This window comes from Manacus vitellinus, unplaced genomic scaffold (assembly GCF_001715985.3).
Source record: "Manacus vitellinus isolate BGI_N305 unplaced genomic scaffold, ASM171598v3 scaffold_8_pilon, whole genome shotgun sequence".
In the NCBI taxonomy this organism is placed as follows: Eukaryota; Metazoa; Chordata; class Aves; order Passeriformes; family Pipridae; genus Manacus; species Manacus vitellinus.
In genome coordinates, this window is record NW_021940864.1 from 5,178,830 (window position 1) to 5,195,710 (window position 16,881).

At 39.5% G+C, this 16,881-nt stretch overlaps 1 protein-coding gene across 1 annotated transcript in view; it reads left to right on the forward strand.

Moving 5' to 3' along the window:
* TP53BP2 (tumor protein p53 binding protein 2) overlaps positions 1 to 16,881 on the forward strand; it is a 36,424-nt gene that overhangs the window by 15,168 nt on the left and 4,375 nt on the right. The window contains exons 6-16 of the mRNA XM_029965075.1: positions 2,482 to 2,656; positions 4,094 to 4,275; positions 4,645 to 4,809; positions 5,228 to 5,465; positions 7,170 to 7,298; positions 7,649 to 7,785; positions 8,562 to 9,051; positions 9,427 to 10,208; positions 12,086 to 12,223; positions 12,828 to 12,961; positions 13,992 to 14,158. Coding sequence (XP_029820935.1) covers positions 2,482 to 2,656; positions 4,094 to 4,275; positions 4,645 to 4,809; positions 5,228 to 5,465; positions 7,170 to 7,298; positions 7,649 to 7,785; positions 8,562 to 9,051; positions 9,427 to 10,208; positions 12,086 to 12,223; positions 12,828 to 12,961; positions 13,992 to 14,158 — 2,737 coding nt within the window. The remainder of the gene's footprint in view (positions 1 to 2,481; positions 2,657 to 4,093; positions 4,276 to 4,644; positions 4,810 to 5,227; positions 5,466 to 7,169; positions 7,299 to 7,648; positions 7,786 to 8,561; positions 9,052 to 9,426; positions 10,209 to 12,085; positions 12,224 to 12,827; positions 12,962 to 13,991; positions 14,159 to 16,881) is intronic.

Below are 16,881 nucleotides of genomic sequence, written 5' to 3' on the forward strand. Positions count from 1 at the left end.
TCACTGAACAAGGCTTTTGTCTCAGGATATAATGTAATGCTGTCCTGCAATGATATCTCACCTTCTCCTGATAGAGTTCAATGTGCCTGGTTTCCTGGGGCAGCTCTCTGGAATAGATGGCACATATGTGATAAAAGTAACTAGGACACTGATTTATAGAATACTTGCAGAACAATAACAGAAAAGCTAATGAAAGCACACAGGGTGCTCCTGAACTGTGTAGAGAGAAAAATACTCTGAATGCATCTGCAGAATAGTGGCACAGAGTTGCTATTTGACTTAAGTGTTGTTGGTACACACTACTCTTGAAAATATAACAGAAAATCCTGCTTTTGGCAGAGAATCATTGAATGTGAGCCTGTCCTGAAGAGGGTTTGTCTGTCTGGGTGGATGAGTTCCTATGCATTTCAGAATGTGCTTTACTGGGGAAGGCTGGTTTAAGGATTTGGTCTCACTCCTCTTCCTCTGTCACACGCTCCATCTCCCTCTCGTTTTGACATCAGCTCTGTGTGTATCCCAATCTTTAGCATCTTGTTCAATTCCTTTGGCCTTCAATAACTTTTATCCTAGGGGAAATGCTTCAAACTGTGGCTTTCCAATGGTTCTGCAGCACCTAAGTGATGTTATGGCCTATCAAAATAGCCAATAAAACTTTATTTCTGCTTTATGGTAAGAACAGGTATGACAAAGGTGCAACTGTAATGTAAGAAAGTGGTCAATCAACCAAGTGATTAGAGTTTTCACGTGAAATTCAGCAGCACAGTTAATACCCACTCTGCCTTGTTTAATTTGCCAAGGCAGAATAGTTGCCCTCTTCTCAGTTCCAGCTGAGATGTATTAAATATAGGAGAAACCTAAACTTTCACAACTGTCTGTTTCTCTCACAAGGTGATGGCAATACACCTTGGTCTTATAAATAACACTTACAGCCACTATATATATGAAACAAGAAATAGAACATGATATGTATTTACTGTAAAGGGAGTTGTACAGGATTTAAAAAAAGAAAGAGTTGAGTCTGGATAGCTACCCATCAGGTAGGTGGCTGCTGCCTGTGGTTTGAAGAAGAGTAGCCTTGTGGGTGTCCCAGTGGTAGAATTTTTCATTTAATGTCACTCTCTGGAATAAACCTGCTTTTCTGGACGCCTCTTCAGAGAGACTTTCCATTGCCTCTTTCCTGCCTTCTGAAATCAGATGCAATATTAAAAATAGATCCCGAGGGAGGAAATATACACTTTCTTTTTAGACATGAGCTGTAATATCTTTTTTTTTTTTTTTTGACATTTTCCTGCGTGGGAGTGACTCTAAAGTAGTACATACACTGTAGGTGCTGCCTAGTTTTCTCTGGAAGACGAGCTCACTTTTTGCTCTGCCTTTTTTATTCAAAGTGCACTGTTTTCTAAATATGGTGATTTTTTTGGGTGGTTTTTTTTTTGTTTGTTTGGGTTTTTTTGGTGTTTTTTTTTTTTGAGGAATTGTGGAGTTCTAATATTAGTAAGCGGTGGTAGTCTTGGCTGTTACTGGGTGCTTGGGAAAGTCTTAATAGTTCTGCTATCTTGGAAAAACATATCTCCAGAACTGGAAGCCATGAATAATGGCCAGTGATTAAAAGGAATTCTCTATAGGTGATCTGGTGGTCTAATGGTTTCTTTTAGGTCTAAATTAGATACATGTATATATAGAAAATAACACATTTTACTCTTATACTCTTGGAGAGGCAAAAGGATCCTCTCCACTAAGATGATATCTGTTGTATAAATGGGGGCCAGGTCACTATGAAGGTTTTCCCATGTCCTGAATTAACTGTGTTGTGATAGTGGTGATCATTATCAGGAGATGGTATATTTTCAGAACTTTGGTGTGCAGTCATTCCCCATCTCACAGAGGTTTTAGCAGAACTAGTAAAATCACGAATAGTGATGAAAAATACCAATAATTTATGGAATACCTTATATAAAGGCATTTGTAAAGAATGTCTAATATTCTCCAGCATGACTTACAGTTTTTTAAATGTGACATATTCCAAAGATCTGTAAAGTACAAGTAGCATGGAGAAGGTAGAGAGGAAATAGTCACTAGCTCTTGCAACTCAAGAGCCAAATAGTGATTAAATGAAATAGGCAAATGCCATGGAATGTGAATGCTAAAATTTTTCTTAAGCCTCAGAGGGTTTTGAGCAATTTCATGGATGAAAAAATTACCGGGAGCTGTTAGACATGGATGCCACCTCTGTTTCAGTGGGTTCTTGTACTACAGCATGCAGTTCTCCATTTATAACCATTGGGACATATTTGTGTTCGGTATGTGAACAGGTTCATGTTTGCTCTGTTCTCTCAGACTTCCCTTGACATTTTGGAAAGTTGGGATACTGGGCTGAAGCTGATCTGAACTGTTGTGGTGACTTTTTTTTTTTTTTGTCAGTACCTTACTGTAACATCATCTAAAAAAAAATAAGTTAAAAAATCCTTGTCTTGACTGCAGGAACAACGTCTGAAATTCCTGAAGCAGCAAGATCAGCGACAGCAACAGCAAGCTGCTGAACAGGAAAAACTGAAGCGATTAAAGGAAATTGCTGAGAATCAAGAAGCCAAACTTAAAAAAGTGAGAGCACTGAAAGGCCACGTGGAGCAGAAAAGACTCAGCAATGGGAAATTAGGTGAGTTGCTGCTTGGGGAAAGTAGCCTATGATTTTTCAGGAAGTGCAGTTCTTGGAACTCTAAAATTTCTGGTGATTTCAGTGATTCAGATGAGTTATTTACAGCATTCCAGGAAACGTTGATCTTAACAATTTCACATATTGTATTTACCAAGAAAACTCATGAATGATGTAGAATAAAATCTATTTTCTTACTGTATTTTAAAATATCCTGTAAGAGCATCCTATATTTTCAAACCTAGCATGTCTGCTCTTTAATTACAGTGTAGGTTTTTTCCTTACTTGAATACCTTTGTGTACCACAGTAACTTTTTCCATCCTTCATGTCAATACCCTACACATCTAGAGTGTTATTTTCTTGGCCTGTAACAAAGCTTTGCCTGATACCTATGTTACCTTTTATGTGAGAGGTAATTTAATAGCCAAATTGGCAGCATATTTCCTTTTTAATTATGTGAATCTGACCACAGTCTGGCTTGCTACAGTACTAGTTGAGTGCTTGTAGTTCGGCATGTTGATGCAACATTAAATATTTATTTCAGACTTAATATTCACACATATTCTTCTGCCTACCTTTTCATCCTCTATACATACGTATTGTGCAGAACTTGTTATTTCCAGCCTGACTCAAATGAAAATATATTGGTTTGTTAAGGTAAAATATAAATATGTTGTTTTAGTAGGAGGCATTGTGGTTTACAGATAAAGCAAAAGTGGTTTTCTATGGGGAGAATCCACTTTCTGTTTGGGTTCTGTTGCACAAAATAAACATGAGTTTAAAGGCATAGAAGGATAGTAGAGTAGTACAAGATATTGGAGCATGTGAATCTGTTTCTCTACACCATCCCCAACAGGTCTAGTCTTGGTGGTACTTTGAATTCTTACTGATTTTTTTTAAACTTTGTTCTATAATAGAACAGTTTTGGCAGTGGGAGCAGCTGATGACAGATATTTGTAATAGACCCTAAAAAACCCTCTGAGTCTTTGTTTAATAAAACAGCTTGAATGTTTTGTCACTGACTTCTTATGACTTAAATTTAGAGTTTTAAATATCATAAATATGCCTTGTGGTTGAGTGAGCGTCTTCATATGCCTTGTGGCTGAGTGAGCGTCTTCCTGCTGAATTCAGCATTCAGTGAATTTAGGCTTCTACAGATTAATTCAGTCTGGGAGTGTGGTTTTGTTTGTTTCCATACTTCAGAAAGTAAAAGAAGTGTTCTTTTTCCCTCCCCATCAGTGCTCTAAGTAGACCAAATTTACATAATCATGCTAGTGAGTTTTCTTTTGCAAATGCTCGGAGGAAGGGCTGGTTTGGCTCTGTGCAGCCCTGCTCCGGAGGCCGGCAGGGCGCTCTCTGTCCCCTTAACCGCTGCCTTGGAAGCGGCCCACGCTCGGCTGTTTCTCAGGGCAGCTATTGTGCTCCCTCGTTCTTTCCAGTGGAGGAGATTGAACAGATGAACAGCCTGTTCCAGCAAAAGCAGCGCGAGCTGGTGCTGGCCGTGTCAAAAGTGGAGGAGCTCACCAGGCAACTGGAGATGCTGAAGAACGGCCGGATTGATGGTTACCACGACAACCAGTCGGCTGTAGCTGAGCTCGACCGCCTGTACAAGGAGCTGCAGGTAATGGAAAGCCAGCTCGTGACCCACAATTCTTAAGGGCTTAAAAGTTGGTTGGGTTGTTTCTTACCATATTGGAAAGAAATCCTGTTGCTCCTGTTCCTGACAGACCTGCATGTGGCTGAGTGCTGAGGATGGGGGATTAGTTGTGCTGAGCTCAACGTAAAGAGAGGAAGGAGCACATTGTGTATATACCTTTCCTTTCTGCAGTTTTGGAGGCTAACCAACGTTTTCTCTGGAGAGAAAACATGACTTGACTTTTTAAAAGGCTTTTCTCTTTGTAACAGATCCCCGTCCCCTATCCTGAAAGTTAATTTGTTTTTATTTTTGTTGTTTTCTCCTCCTCCCCCACTGCTTTGTGAATTTATTCAGTTGAGGAACAAACTGAACCAGGAGCAGAATGCCAAGCTGCAGCAACAGAGGGAGTGTTTGAACAAGCGCAACTTGGAGGTGGCAGTCATGGATAAGCGTGTTAATGAGCTGCGAGAGCGTCTGTGGAAGAAAAAGGCAGCTCTGCAACAGAAAGAGAATGTACCAGTAAGTGTGGGATATGTAATAACAAAAACATTCATTTTATTTGTTGCCTGTACAGTCTGAAGTAAAAACTTGCTTGTGGGGAGGGCTGTTCAGACGCTAGACTTGTCATCTTTATCCATATGTAGAGGAAGTCTTGTATTATTAAAGTCCTTTTCATGGTACATTAGTGTTAACCTACTTACTCTTTACAGACAAGAAATCTTCTTATGCTGTCATGGATTTTTTTTTTTTTTAGTTTTTTTTTGGTATTACTACCTCAGGTTTATAATTCTTAAAGCTTGCTTTTTCAAAAAAGCATTTTTAATATTGGAGTATCACTTGCTACTTGTTTTATCCTTTTTGACTTTTGTTTCAAGCTCTGATGTATGGATACTGCAGCATAAAATTCTTTACATTTTCTTCTTTTACTTTCCCAAAGGTTTCCTCAGATGGGAATTTGCCCCAGCCAGTGTCTTCTGCTCCAAGTCGAGTGGCAGCAGTAGGTCCTTATATCCAGTCCTCTACTATGCCACGTATTGCTTCCAGACCTGAACTTTTGGTGAAACCAGCGTTTTCAGATGGGACACAAGCTTTGCAGGTACCTGATGGTCCACTAAAAACACAAACTCTGCCCAACATGAGAGCTGGGAACAGTTCACAAGCTAAAGCTCCTGCAGGTAATGGCTTATGATTAATAGTTCTTATCCAGACATGTTTTGTTTTACCTAACAGCTCTGTTTGGGTGTTTGTTTTAGAGCAAAGTGTTACTTGAGATGTCAGTCTTACTATTTGCAATTTTTTTTTTTTTGCACCAGTGAATACATTTTATAAGCACTGAGGATATATGATTTGTATCATTATAAATGTTATAACAATAGTGTTATAATGAAGTAATTCTCTTAGTGAGCAATTTGATTTGTTTTACATTGTGGAATGAAGGAGGATTTTTCTGTAAACTAATTAATTTTTTATTTATTTGGAAGTTCTGCTAAAAAGTATACACCAGTCTGTGTTTGAGTTTCTAGAGGCAGTTTTAAGACATACCTGTAACAACCTGGTGCTTGGATTTAAAAATTAGTAAAGCCAAGTTTTTGATCATGCATTTTGGAAATGACACATGTAAAGGATTAACTAGCATTACAAGAAATATTACAAAGCAGGCAGTTGATTGTAGCACAGAAATAGCAATAAAGTTATTCACTTGATGACGTGAGGCTTGGCCTCTCCTACTTGGAGAATTAATGGAGATTTGCTTGGCTTCTCTCTGTGGGTTTCTCCTATGAGAGACAGTTCAGTTCCATGAGAGAAGTGTGGAGAAACTAGAGAGTTGCAAATATCTCTTCTGTGCTGTCTTGGGAGAAGACTCACTTTTCATCTGGGAGAGAAGAGAAACTCTGATTTTCTGAAAAGGAAAAAATAGACTGAGCTTTTAAAATAGTTCTGGTTTGTTTTTTTTTTTTTTCTTCTCCTTCCCTCCATCTCCAGTTTTGGCAGGTATTATTAAAGTAACCATTGCACAGAAGCAGTATGAGTGTCTTGCTGTATTGGAGAATGGAGGATTGTTTAATTTTATCTGGTTTGCTGATCCTAAAACACTGGAGTGTAATTTTAGCTCTAGATCATACAGAATTTTTTCTAGAGGAATGTGTGGTGGTGAGCTATTTGAACTGAAACATCACTTCTTATTTTTTAGCATTTAGGCAAAATGACTGCATTGTTAGAGTTTTTGGTACTTTGTCAGAATGGAACTTGTATGCTGCTGCTTATCTTTACTGTTTGAATTTAACATTACTTATTTATTACATTATTTAGAATTTAGTAGAGAGAATTTGGAGTATTTAATAGCAAGTTGAAACACTTCCTTAGTGATTTTTGCAGAGCTGTATGTCTACTCCAGTGAATGTAAAGATCAGCTTTATTGCAGTACCTCTGCAATAAACACACAGATGATTTTTCTGCTGTTTTGGGTGGATGTCACTGGCAGGGCCAGCATCATGTTTTTCTTTGCACAGTATGTGTTTTTCATACTTCCTTAACCACCGTGTCACTTTTAACTTACTGCAAATATTCAAAGAAAGTTTCCTACCAACTGGAAAGAAGGCAATCTAGAGAAGCTTCTTTTTCGAATGTTCTAGATGCAGGTGTGTTCTAGGACAAATAGTTTTGCTGCAGCTTTGATAGTTGTTTCTGAACTTGGCTTGCATCCTCTTTTTAAAACAAACAAATGAAAAGCTATAGTGACAGGATTTATAGCAGTTAACCTGTATGGGATACTTGGATACTGTCTAGACCTGATTCTTAAAAAAGCCTGCCTACCTATAATAAATAAGTCAATAAAAACTACTATTTTAGCTTAATCTCTTCCACTTGTTCTCTCCTAGTTTCTGTGGTCCCCAGTGCAAAACCTTCCTTGTCTGCCCCTGACTGGAATAGTTCAAATGCAGACAATCATATTAGTCAAGGATCAGCCTTGACTTCAGGAAAAGGAATTGTGACTAATGAAGGACAAGGTATGTTCTTGTGTGCTTGGCTAATCCTAAAATATGGAGAATCTAGTTAATGATATCTGTCTCTTCTAAGTGCTTCAGTAAATACTGAGAATCCATTTGAAAGCACAAAAAACCCATATTGCCATGTAGTCCTTAATATGGTGTTGCAGGGATTTTAAAAAGAAACCAAACCCACCACTCACTTCAGGTGAAGTAGATAGATAGTAATGCCTTCCCTACATGCTCCTGTTCATTTGGCAGGCCATGGGGTCCTTAGTGCAGGGGAAAGATGGATGCAAAAAACATCCCTTGCGTACACTGTGGTGAATATTGCAAAGATGACTTTTGAAAGTCGTCTTCTCTCTTAACAGCTGAAGGAGAAACCTTCTTACGAGACAAAGAGAAGAAGGTGCGTCCGTTCTCAATGTTTGATTCTGTGGACCAGTCTGCCGGGCTCGGCACTCTGAGGAAGAACCAGAGCAGTGAAGATCTCCTGCGAGAAGCACAGGTATGCGGGAAACTGTCCATCCAACAGGGATTATGCAACTTTTCATACAGTGCTGTCAGAAAGCTCTCTTGAAAGTACCTAGGTCATCTTTTAAAAGACTGCTTCTAGGGAAAAAAGTCTTTCTTTTAGGCTTCTAGTGGCAGTTGGTAACTCAAAAATCATTCTTAACAGTCACTGTGATGGAAATCTACATTTTGGCTTAATACATAAAAATGGCTGTATTACTTGTACTAGGGTGTATGTGTGTATTTTCCCCCCAAAGAATGGATGTGCAGAAGCATTTGCATGGGTTTTTTAAAATCATTTACACACTTGTTTCACTGTTTAATGCAACAGTGTCCTTCAAATGTTTGATTACAGCAAGACTTCCCACTTAAATTTTGACACGAGCACAATTTGATGAGGTAAGGGAGAAGTAACAGAACTGGGGGATGACGAGTACTTTGTTGGAAAACAACCTCTTGCCTACAGATGGCTACTAAGTGTCTCTGATATCTCTACAGAGAAAATACTGTGCCCTGCCATTGCTTGGTGTTTTAAACATAGCTGTTACAGAAGGAATTAAAGAAAATGGGTTCAAACTATTATATAAACAACAATGATGATAAAATGTTTCAAGCAGTCTCTTCGTGTTTCCAATGATGTTGTAAACAGTATTACAGCAACAGTAGAAATACTAGATACTGTGTTCTTCTTTGAGGCTCTTTGATCCTTCACAGCAGAATTGTGAACTTTTTTTTACTTTTTTATCTTAATTAAATTTTTTTGTCTTTCAGACAACCAATAAAAATGTAACAAAGGTGCCACCACCTGTCCCCACTAAACCAAAACAGATAAACTTGCCTTACTTTGGTCAAACCAGTCATTTGCAACCTTCTGATACAAAGCTGGATGGAAACCTGCAGAAGCTGCCTTTGGCTATTGTAGCTATGGGGAACAAGCAAAAACCAGTGACACAGCAGTCTTCCCATCCTTCTCAGCAGATACAGCAAAGAATTTCAGTACCTCCTGCAGGTTCTTCCTCTAGCCAGGATCAAATTCTTCCTTCCTCCAAACAGGAGAGTCCCCCAGCAGCAGCTGTGAGGCCTTTTACTCCTCAGCCAGCCAAAGAGACTTCACAGCCACCGTTTCGAAAGCCTCAAACTGTGGCTGCAAGTTCAATTTATAGCATGTACACACAGCAGCAGACTCCTGGGAAGAACTTCCAGCAGGCAGTGCAGAGTGCCCTGACGAGGGCGCAGACCAGGGGACCGCACTTCCCAAGCGGTAAGCATGTGGCTCTCTGCCTCTCTTCTATCTGATAAACCTCAGATACATGTACTTTCCACCTGGTCTGTGGGTGTAAAGCTGTTCCTCAGGGGAATTAAGCGGGTGAGCGCTGCTGTAAGAATCCTAAGTGGATCTTCCCAGCTGTATGTGAGTGTTAACAAAAGGTGTAAATTGTCTGCCTTGCATTTGCAAGATAACTAATGGTAAACCTGGTTGCCAGATTAGTTCTGTTCAGTTGATTGTATTATTCTGCTTCTTTGCCCTACATAAAGAATACACAACCTAATTCACCTTTTTTCTTTGTTATTTTCTTGCTGATAAAACATTCAAACTTGGTTTTTTCCCCCCCTGCCCTTCTGAACTGCTACTCAGTGTATGGCAAGCCTGTGATGGCAGGAGCTGGTGTACAGAATCAGCCGCCGCAGACGGAGAATGTCTACTCAAACCTCCAAGGCAAACCAGGCAGCCCGGAGCCTGAGATGGAAACAGCAGCCTCTGCTCATGAGAATCACGAACCAGAGCGAATTCCCCGTCCTCTTAGCCCGACCAAATTGCTGCCCTTCTTATCCAATCCGTACCGCAACCAGAGTGATGCCGATCTGGAAGCACTACGGAAAAAGCTGTCCAATGCACCCAGGCCACTGAAGAAACGTAGCTCCATTACTGAGCCAGAGGGACCTAATGGCCCCAACATTCAGAAGCTGTTGTATCAGAGGACCACTCTGGCTGCAATGGAGACTATCTCAGCTCCGTCACATCCCTCCAAACAGACGGCATCAACTGCCAGTCCTGAAAGCCCAACAGAAATCCCAAATCCTTATCTAAGCACAGAAACAGAAAAAGAAACATCTGCTTCTATGCCAGAACCAGCTATTGCTGAGGAAACAGAAAACACACCATCAGATCAGAGTGAAGCTGTTCTTCCCTCCATACCTTTGGACCCTGTTCCTGAGGCTGTATCAGACAGTGATGAACTCACTCAGCCAAAACCAGAAGAACCAAGCCTAGAAGCTCCACTGCCACTGGAGGTATACATGGAAGAATATCCTCCATACCCACCACCTCCCTATCCATCAGGGGAACCAGAGAGTTTGGGAGAGGACTCATTCAATATGAGGCCTCCTGAAGTTACTGGACAGTTTTCCTTGCCTCCTGTAAGTATTAGTTAGCTTATAACTTGGGTGCCCTGTCAATAAGTCATTTCAAGCTCTGCAATAAACTCTGTGCATTGTGTTGAGGACCTTAAGCAGATATGGGACAACACAAATGGTCAAGAAGTCTCTCTGTGGGTATCTCTTCTATTTGTGTGATGGTCTTATCTGCAGACTGAATGACAGTAATGAAAAACCTCTGTTGTCTCTAGAATTAATGACATATAATGAAAAGTTTCAAATGGAATCTGATATACAAAAAGTAAAATTCTTCACAACTGTAAAGAATATTCCTTATAGAAATCTGCCTACTACATCCAATTTTTACTTAATTTTTAAGAGAAATTAAAGTTGTTTTTTTTTCTTGAGGTACAGATACAGATTTCACAGGCATTTCCCACTACTGCTAAGAGCTAGAAACTAATTACCTTAATCCTGGATTGCATTTGTTTATCTGAAAAGTGCCTTGCTTGAAAAATATGGAGAAACCAACCTCTTTCGTTTTTGCTTTGAAAGCTCATTTGTAGACATCAGCTATATGCATTTCTTCTCATGAATGCTTTCTGAATTTCTTTGGAACCTAATTTAACATCAGTCTTTTCTCAAGTTGCATCAAAATGGAGTCTCTTGGGGCTAAGGGTGGGCAGCATTTTTATTGTCTTGTTTATTTTGGAAATTTCTTTCTCTGTGTGTGGTGTGATGTTATCTTAGTGCTGTATAACAGAATGTTTTATGTTTTTGGTTTTTGAAAGACTTTCTTTAGAAACCTATCACGAATACAATTTTAATAACTTGATGCATGGAAGTGGTTTTTTCCACTGTATCTTCAGTGCAGGGCAGTTAAAAGCTTTAAATGTGCTTTTTAACCTTGTAATTTCTGCATAGAATAGACATGGCATGTTTCCATGCTTTAAAGATTTTGTTCTTGTTCCCTTTTACAAGGAAACTTGAGTGGTAGGATTTCCTAAATTGTGAGAACTCATTTCTAGTTGGCTTTATAATAATTCTGCAATGATGAGAAGAAACCAACCCAACTTCTTGATTTCATATTTAAATACTTGGGTTGTGCTGACAGGCTGTTTCTTTAAAAAGCCCGTACTTTTGATATTATGTATAAATCAACAGGCAGAAGAGTATTTTCTGGGAATCTCTTCTTATATCTCTTATCTTCACGTGTTTGCTCTTGCAAAATGTGAGTAATTTCTATTCATCTTTGCCTGGACATCTGTCAGAAATTTACATACCCTCATGAATAGTGTTTATTGCTGCTGCTCAGCCAGCTGGAGCGAGCGCTGAGCTAATGCTGGGTGCATGTTCTCTGAAGGAAAGAGTACAAACTCAGCTATAGAAATGCTTGGTTTCCAGTATCAATGGGAGCATCTAAACCACTTCTGCACTTGGTTCTATGTTCTTTGCAAAACCACTTTCTGTAACTGTTTTCTTCTGCTAACCTCTGCTGAACTTACAAAAACTTTAGGAACTTAACATCAGTTAAGTGGAGTGTGCTGCTTGGTTTGTGTAACAGCTGCGAGAGTTGATGCTAAAATTGTCCAAACAAAAAAAAAAACCAAAAAACAAAAGAGGCTTTTCCCTGATCTTCAGGAATTTGGGAGTTTTTGTATTTTGTTAATGTTTGATCAAGGTGACTTCTGTATTTAAAGTTGAACAGTGACCTTGTCCGGAGATAAAGGCAGAGGTCTTTCGTAGCATGTCTAACATAATATATTCATAATGTATCAGAGAATTGGTAGAAAACAATATAAATTTCATATTAAACAGTGCTTTAGTTGATAATTTCTGCTGTCATTCCCAAATAAGCAGTTTTGTATTCTTGTTTTTTCCAGGGAAAAAAATACCTATAACTTGTTATCTTTTCACAGGGGAAGAGGACGAACTTGCGTAAGACTGGCTCTGAGAGAATTGGGCATGGGATGAGAGTGAAATTCAATCCCCTTGCATTGCTTCTGGATTCATCTTTGGAGGGGGAGTTTGACCTTGTGCAGAGAATAATTTATGAGGTACAAATGCTAACTTGCAAGACAAGAAATAGCAATCTTGGTTCAAAACTAGGAAGTTGAAGCTTTCCTGGACTGGGGAAGCTAAAAGAATAGTGCACAACCTAGATCTGTCCTTGAGGACATAAGTCCTAATAGGTCATAAGTGATCATACCTGGAGGCCGACTTTAAGTGTGTTAAATCCACAGTGGCATTTAGCATCAAGACTGTAAATTTGCAGGGCAACTTTTTTCTCATTTCTTATGTAGTGTTTCATCCCCACATTGTGTGGTATTAGATAATTTGATAAGCAAAATCCACGTGAACTTTGCTCACAGTTAAATGGGCAAATATCAGAAATCTGTTAAAAGTACTTTTTCTGAGTTATCAAGATACTGTTTCTCTGAACCACTCTAGGTTTTCACTGTTAAAAGGACACTGCAAACATATATATGAGTTTTGTTGCAAAACTGGCCGTTGTTATAGTCTTCTGCCTATTGCTTATGTCCTTCCTAGAAATGTCTCAAATTCATATTTCAGAATAGGACAACTCACTTTTATATGTGAAGAGGTGCTTATTCTAGAGAGTTTCGCTAGAGTGTGAATGGTCCCTTTCTGTCTGAGCAGGTTGAAGATCCTAGCATGCCCAATGATGAAGGGATTACTGCGCTGCACAACGCTGTGTGTGCTGGGCACACGGAAATCGTGAAGTTCCTGGTGCAGTTTGGGGTGAACGTGAACGCTGCAGATAGCGATGGATGGTAATGAGTTCTTTGAGTGGCTCCTTGGAGATGCTCTCCACAAGAGAGCCATGGCTTGGGGGGCTGCTGCAGGTCCCTCACAATATCCCTCATTTTGCTCCTGTGGAGCTGGCAATGACTTCTCCACAGCAGAGCAACAGCAGTTCTGTGTGGGGCATCACATGAGACTGTGCAGAGGGGAAAACAGGGAGATTTATACTGATATTCCCCATATGAAAAAAACAGTGTCTGAGGTCTGGTAGGGTGGGTGCAGTTGTTAGGAAACTGCTGTGTTTGAGATACTTAAGACAGCTTATGCATAATGAGCCTTATGCTGAAATTCCCGGTGGTCCTCTCTGTGAGATATCCCATAACTTATATGTGCTCTGGGCAGTATCTACCCCTGCGAACTCTTCTCAGTTCTTTGTTTTGTTTTGTCTGAGTATTGGACAAAGTGGAAAACTACAGCCTGCAAACGAGGCTTGCAACTCATAATGGGCTACAAATCCTTCTCACAGGTTGCTGAGGAGATTATTTACAAAAGGCTGATGCAGGAGGCAGTGATTTTACTATTATTTCTGCATATAACAAAAGTATCTGAGGCCTAAGACTGAGGGACAACAAACATCTTTATTCAGCCTTAGTGGTTACCCCAATTACCTGCACGAAGTCAAATCTTGAAGTAATTGTCTAGATTGTAAGAGGCATGATGTCAGGAAGATTTCTGAGTGGGTTTTTTAATATTGATTAATTTTTTAATTGTTATTGCCTTAATGAATGTTCTCAGAATGTTAATGGACTATAAAAGGTGGCATAACTAGAGATCTGTATGGAAACCTAGCTTTAGGGCTCAAGCAGCTCTCGATGGCTCCCGTTACCTGTGAAAAGCGATTGCTCTTGACATCCTGGGTTGAGTGCTCTGGTGGGAAGCCCTCAGTGCTGCATTACTGACTGCTGGAGGTCACACATGAACGTGGTTTGCTCCCAGGGGTCTCTGAGCGCTGCCATGAGCAGTATAAGCCAAGTGTCATCTTCTCTTCTTGCCTTGCAGGACCCCGTTGCACTGTGCAGCCTCTTGCAACAACGTGCAGGTGTGTAAGTTCCTGGTGGAGTCGGGCGCGGCTGTGTTTGCCATGACCTACAGTGACATGCAGACGGCTGCGGACAAGTGTGAGGAGATGGAGGAAGGCTACACACAGTGCTCCCAGTTCTTATATGGTAGGTGCCATCACTGAGGTTTGGCAAGTGCTAGGGGCTCACCTGGCACTTCTCAGTACGCTTTTGCGTGAGGAGGGGTAAGTTGCACACTTGGGTTGTGTGCCCATGCTTCAGGTTCCTCTTGGAAGGAGAGAGGTTTTAGCCAGGTTGCTGTCACAGAACAAGTTCCATCGAGACCAACTTCATAACATCCAACCTATGGAGGAGATCTGAGTAACAAAAGGTTTCCCTACATCAAAAACTTTTGAGTTAAGTGTGTGCATTGACAGATACACTGGTGTGAGGTAGCAGTCAGGTGAATCTTGTCACATAAGTACTTCTTTTACATAAAAACAAAGGTATATATAGTATACAGATACCTCAGTAGGCAGTTCATACCTGTTACCTAGTGTCTTTGAATGAAGAGTATTTCCTAATGTGCACTTTAGAACCAGGAAAGGTATTGCCAAGTTTCTACCTTGATGGAGATTAGTAAGCACTGAATTTGACTTCAGCTTTCTGGCTTATTTTCTTCATGTGCATTTAAAAAGAAATCCCATATTAAATTTAGATTTTATTAAAATAATAAGACTACAGAGATACTATCTTTTAATGGAGAGAATGAATTCCCCCTAGGGTGTGATGAGTATTAGTCAATGAGGTTTTAAATTACTTTACTGCATGTTTTGTGTGTAATGGGGTTTTAAATTACTTTTCTCTGTTTTGTATGTTGTTCTTGTCCCGTAGGCACCTACCAGCTGGTGTGTCATCCCTCTGTAAGATGTTAGTGTAACAGCAATGTAACACAGCATAAAAAGCTGTAATACTGCCTCTCTGGTTTTGTGGAACAAGCGAGATTTGAGTTTCTATGAGATGCTCAGCCAGCATATTTCAAAACAGTCTGTCCAGCTGTCCTCACTAAGCTTGAAAACTGTATCTCTCAGTGCCAAATATATAGTTTTCTCTATGAAGGGAGGAAACCTTCTTAACTAGCATCAAAGCCTGTGGGTGAAGCAAAATTCCATTTAGTTTTGTATTCAGACTCTCTAAGGGTGATCATCAAGAGCAAATATCCAAGGAAGATTGTAGGACTAGATAAAAAATTAATAATACTTGTCCAATATTTTGTACTGGTATTAACTCTGATATGAGTTAAGAGATGATATCTTTGTGGTGAACAGCCCTTGAGGGAGTTCTTTCAGGAATTTGTTTAATTCTTAAATTCAGTTAAACAATCCACATCTTCCTGTGGAAAGGAAGTCCATGGTTTCATTAGATACAGCAGGAAGAAATGCATTCTTTTTGTTTGTGTTTTTCTTTCTGGGCCTACCATCTGGTGGTCTCACTTGATACTCTGTTTTTTGTTGGGTTTTGGATTTTTTGTGTGTGTTATGAGATACTTATCAATGGGTCATGAAAGGACTGTAAGGCTTGGGCCTGTTGCCAGTTTTTTCCAAATTGCAACCGCTGGAACTAGGGTATCTCTTGATATATTGGTTGTTCAGCTATCGAAGTTCATATTGTTCCTTTAGGTATTAATCCTATTGCTAAGGCTGGTTCTGGTTGCCTGTAATTATAGTAAGAAATTCCTTCACTAGCTAAATCTGTTTCTTGCTGTAAAAGAAGTTTGGGAATGTGTATCTGTCTGTTTCCAGAACAGATATGACATTAAAACCTGGCCCTCTAAACTCATTTGTAAGGTGAGAAACCTTGCTGTAATTCTTTAATCCACCTAATCCCTTTTTGTTGTAAATTGTGCCCAATACTGAATAACATCAAGTGCAGGTAGGTTTAAATAAAACCACTAATCCTTCAATGTTGATTAAATGACAAGTCTGATGCTGCTTAAGTATGCAATTTTTCACTTTGTAAGATGTAATGCTTGTGCTGTCTCTTAAGAACATGTTTGCCCTGCTACCCTCCTGTGACCCTTAATACCTCCTTTGGAGACCAGATCCATTGAGTGACTCTTCTGTTTGTCTGCTTTGATGTTTAATGCTCAGTTTTACCTTCCACGTGGGTGCAGAGCACAACTTTAGCCAAACCTGTAATTATGCCAAATGCAAAGCAACAGAAGAGTTTCTCTGGGCAGAGCTTATCATGCAGTGGAAGTAATTTTAATTTTATGTGATGATCTGGTATGCAGAAATAAAGAACTTGATTTGAGCAGATGCTTCCTTTAGCAGATATAGCTAAAAATCCTATTACAATAGGTTGTAATAGGTAAGCGATGAAAAGGGAAATGACAAGTTGTTTTTACACAGTGTGCAGTACTCCTCGCTTCTGGAAATACCAAAGCCAGACAAAACAACTCAGTTGGATTCAATATTTTAAAATAAAATAATTACATAAGAGAAAGTTTGTATAACAATTAAGATACCTTTTGCTGCTTAGAGGCTGAGGAATGTGTTCAGAAAGAATAGTATCTCATTTTTGGCTACAGCTGTAAAATGAGCTAGTTTTAAATAACATCTGCTGGACATGTGTGTACTCCAAGACACCTTGGTGTAGAAATAATTTAAGAGAATTGTGTTTCTGAAGTCAGTGTTTAAAAAAAAATAATCAAAATAGTGTCAGAAATTAAGAACTGTTGAGAAGTGTTTGAGTTAACCAAAAGCAGCTGGAGGGGAGCAGACAAATCTTTCAGATACAGGTCTGAGATGCATCTTGTCTTAAGGTTCTGAAATAAAGTGACACGAGTGGCAAATGACACAACAAGCATCAAAATGACAAAAAGATTACTG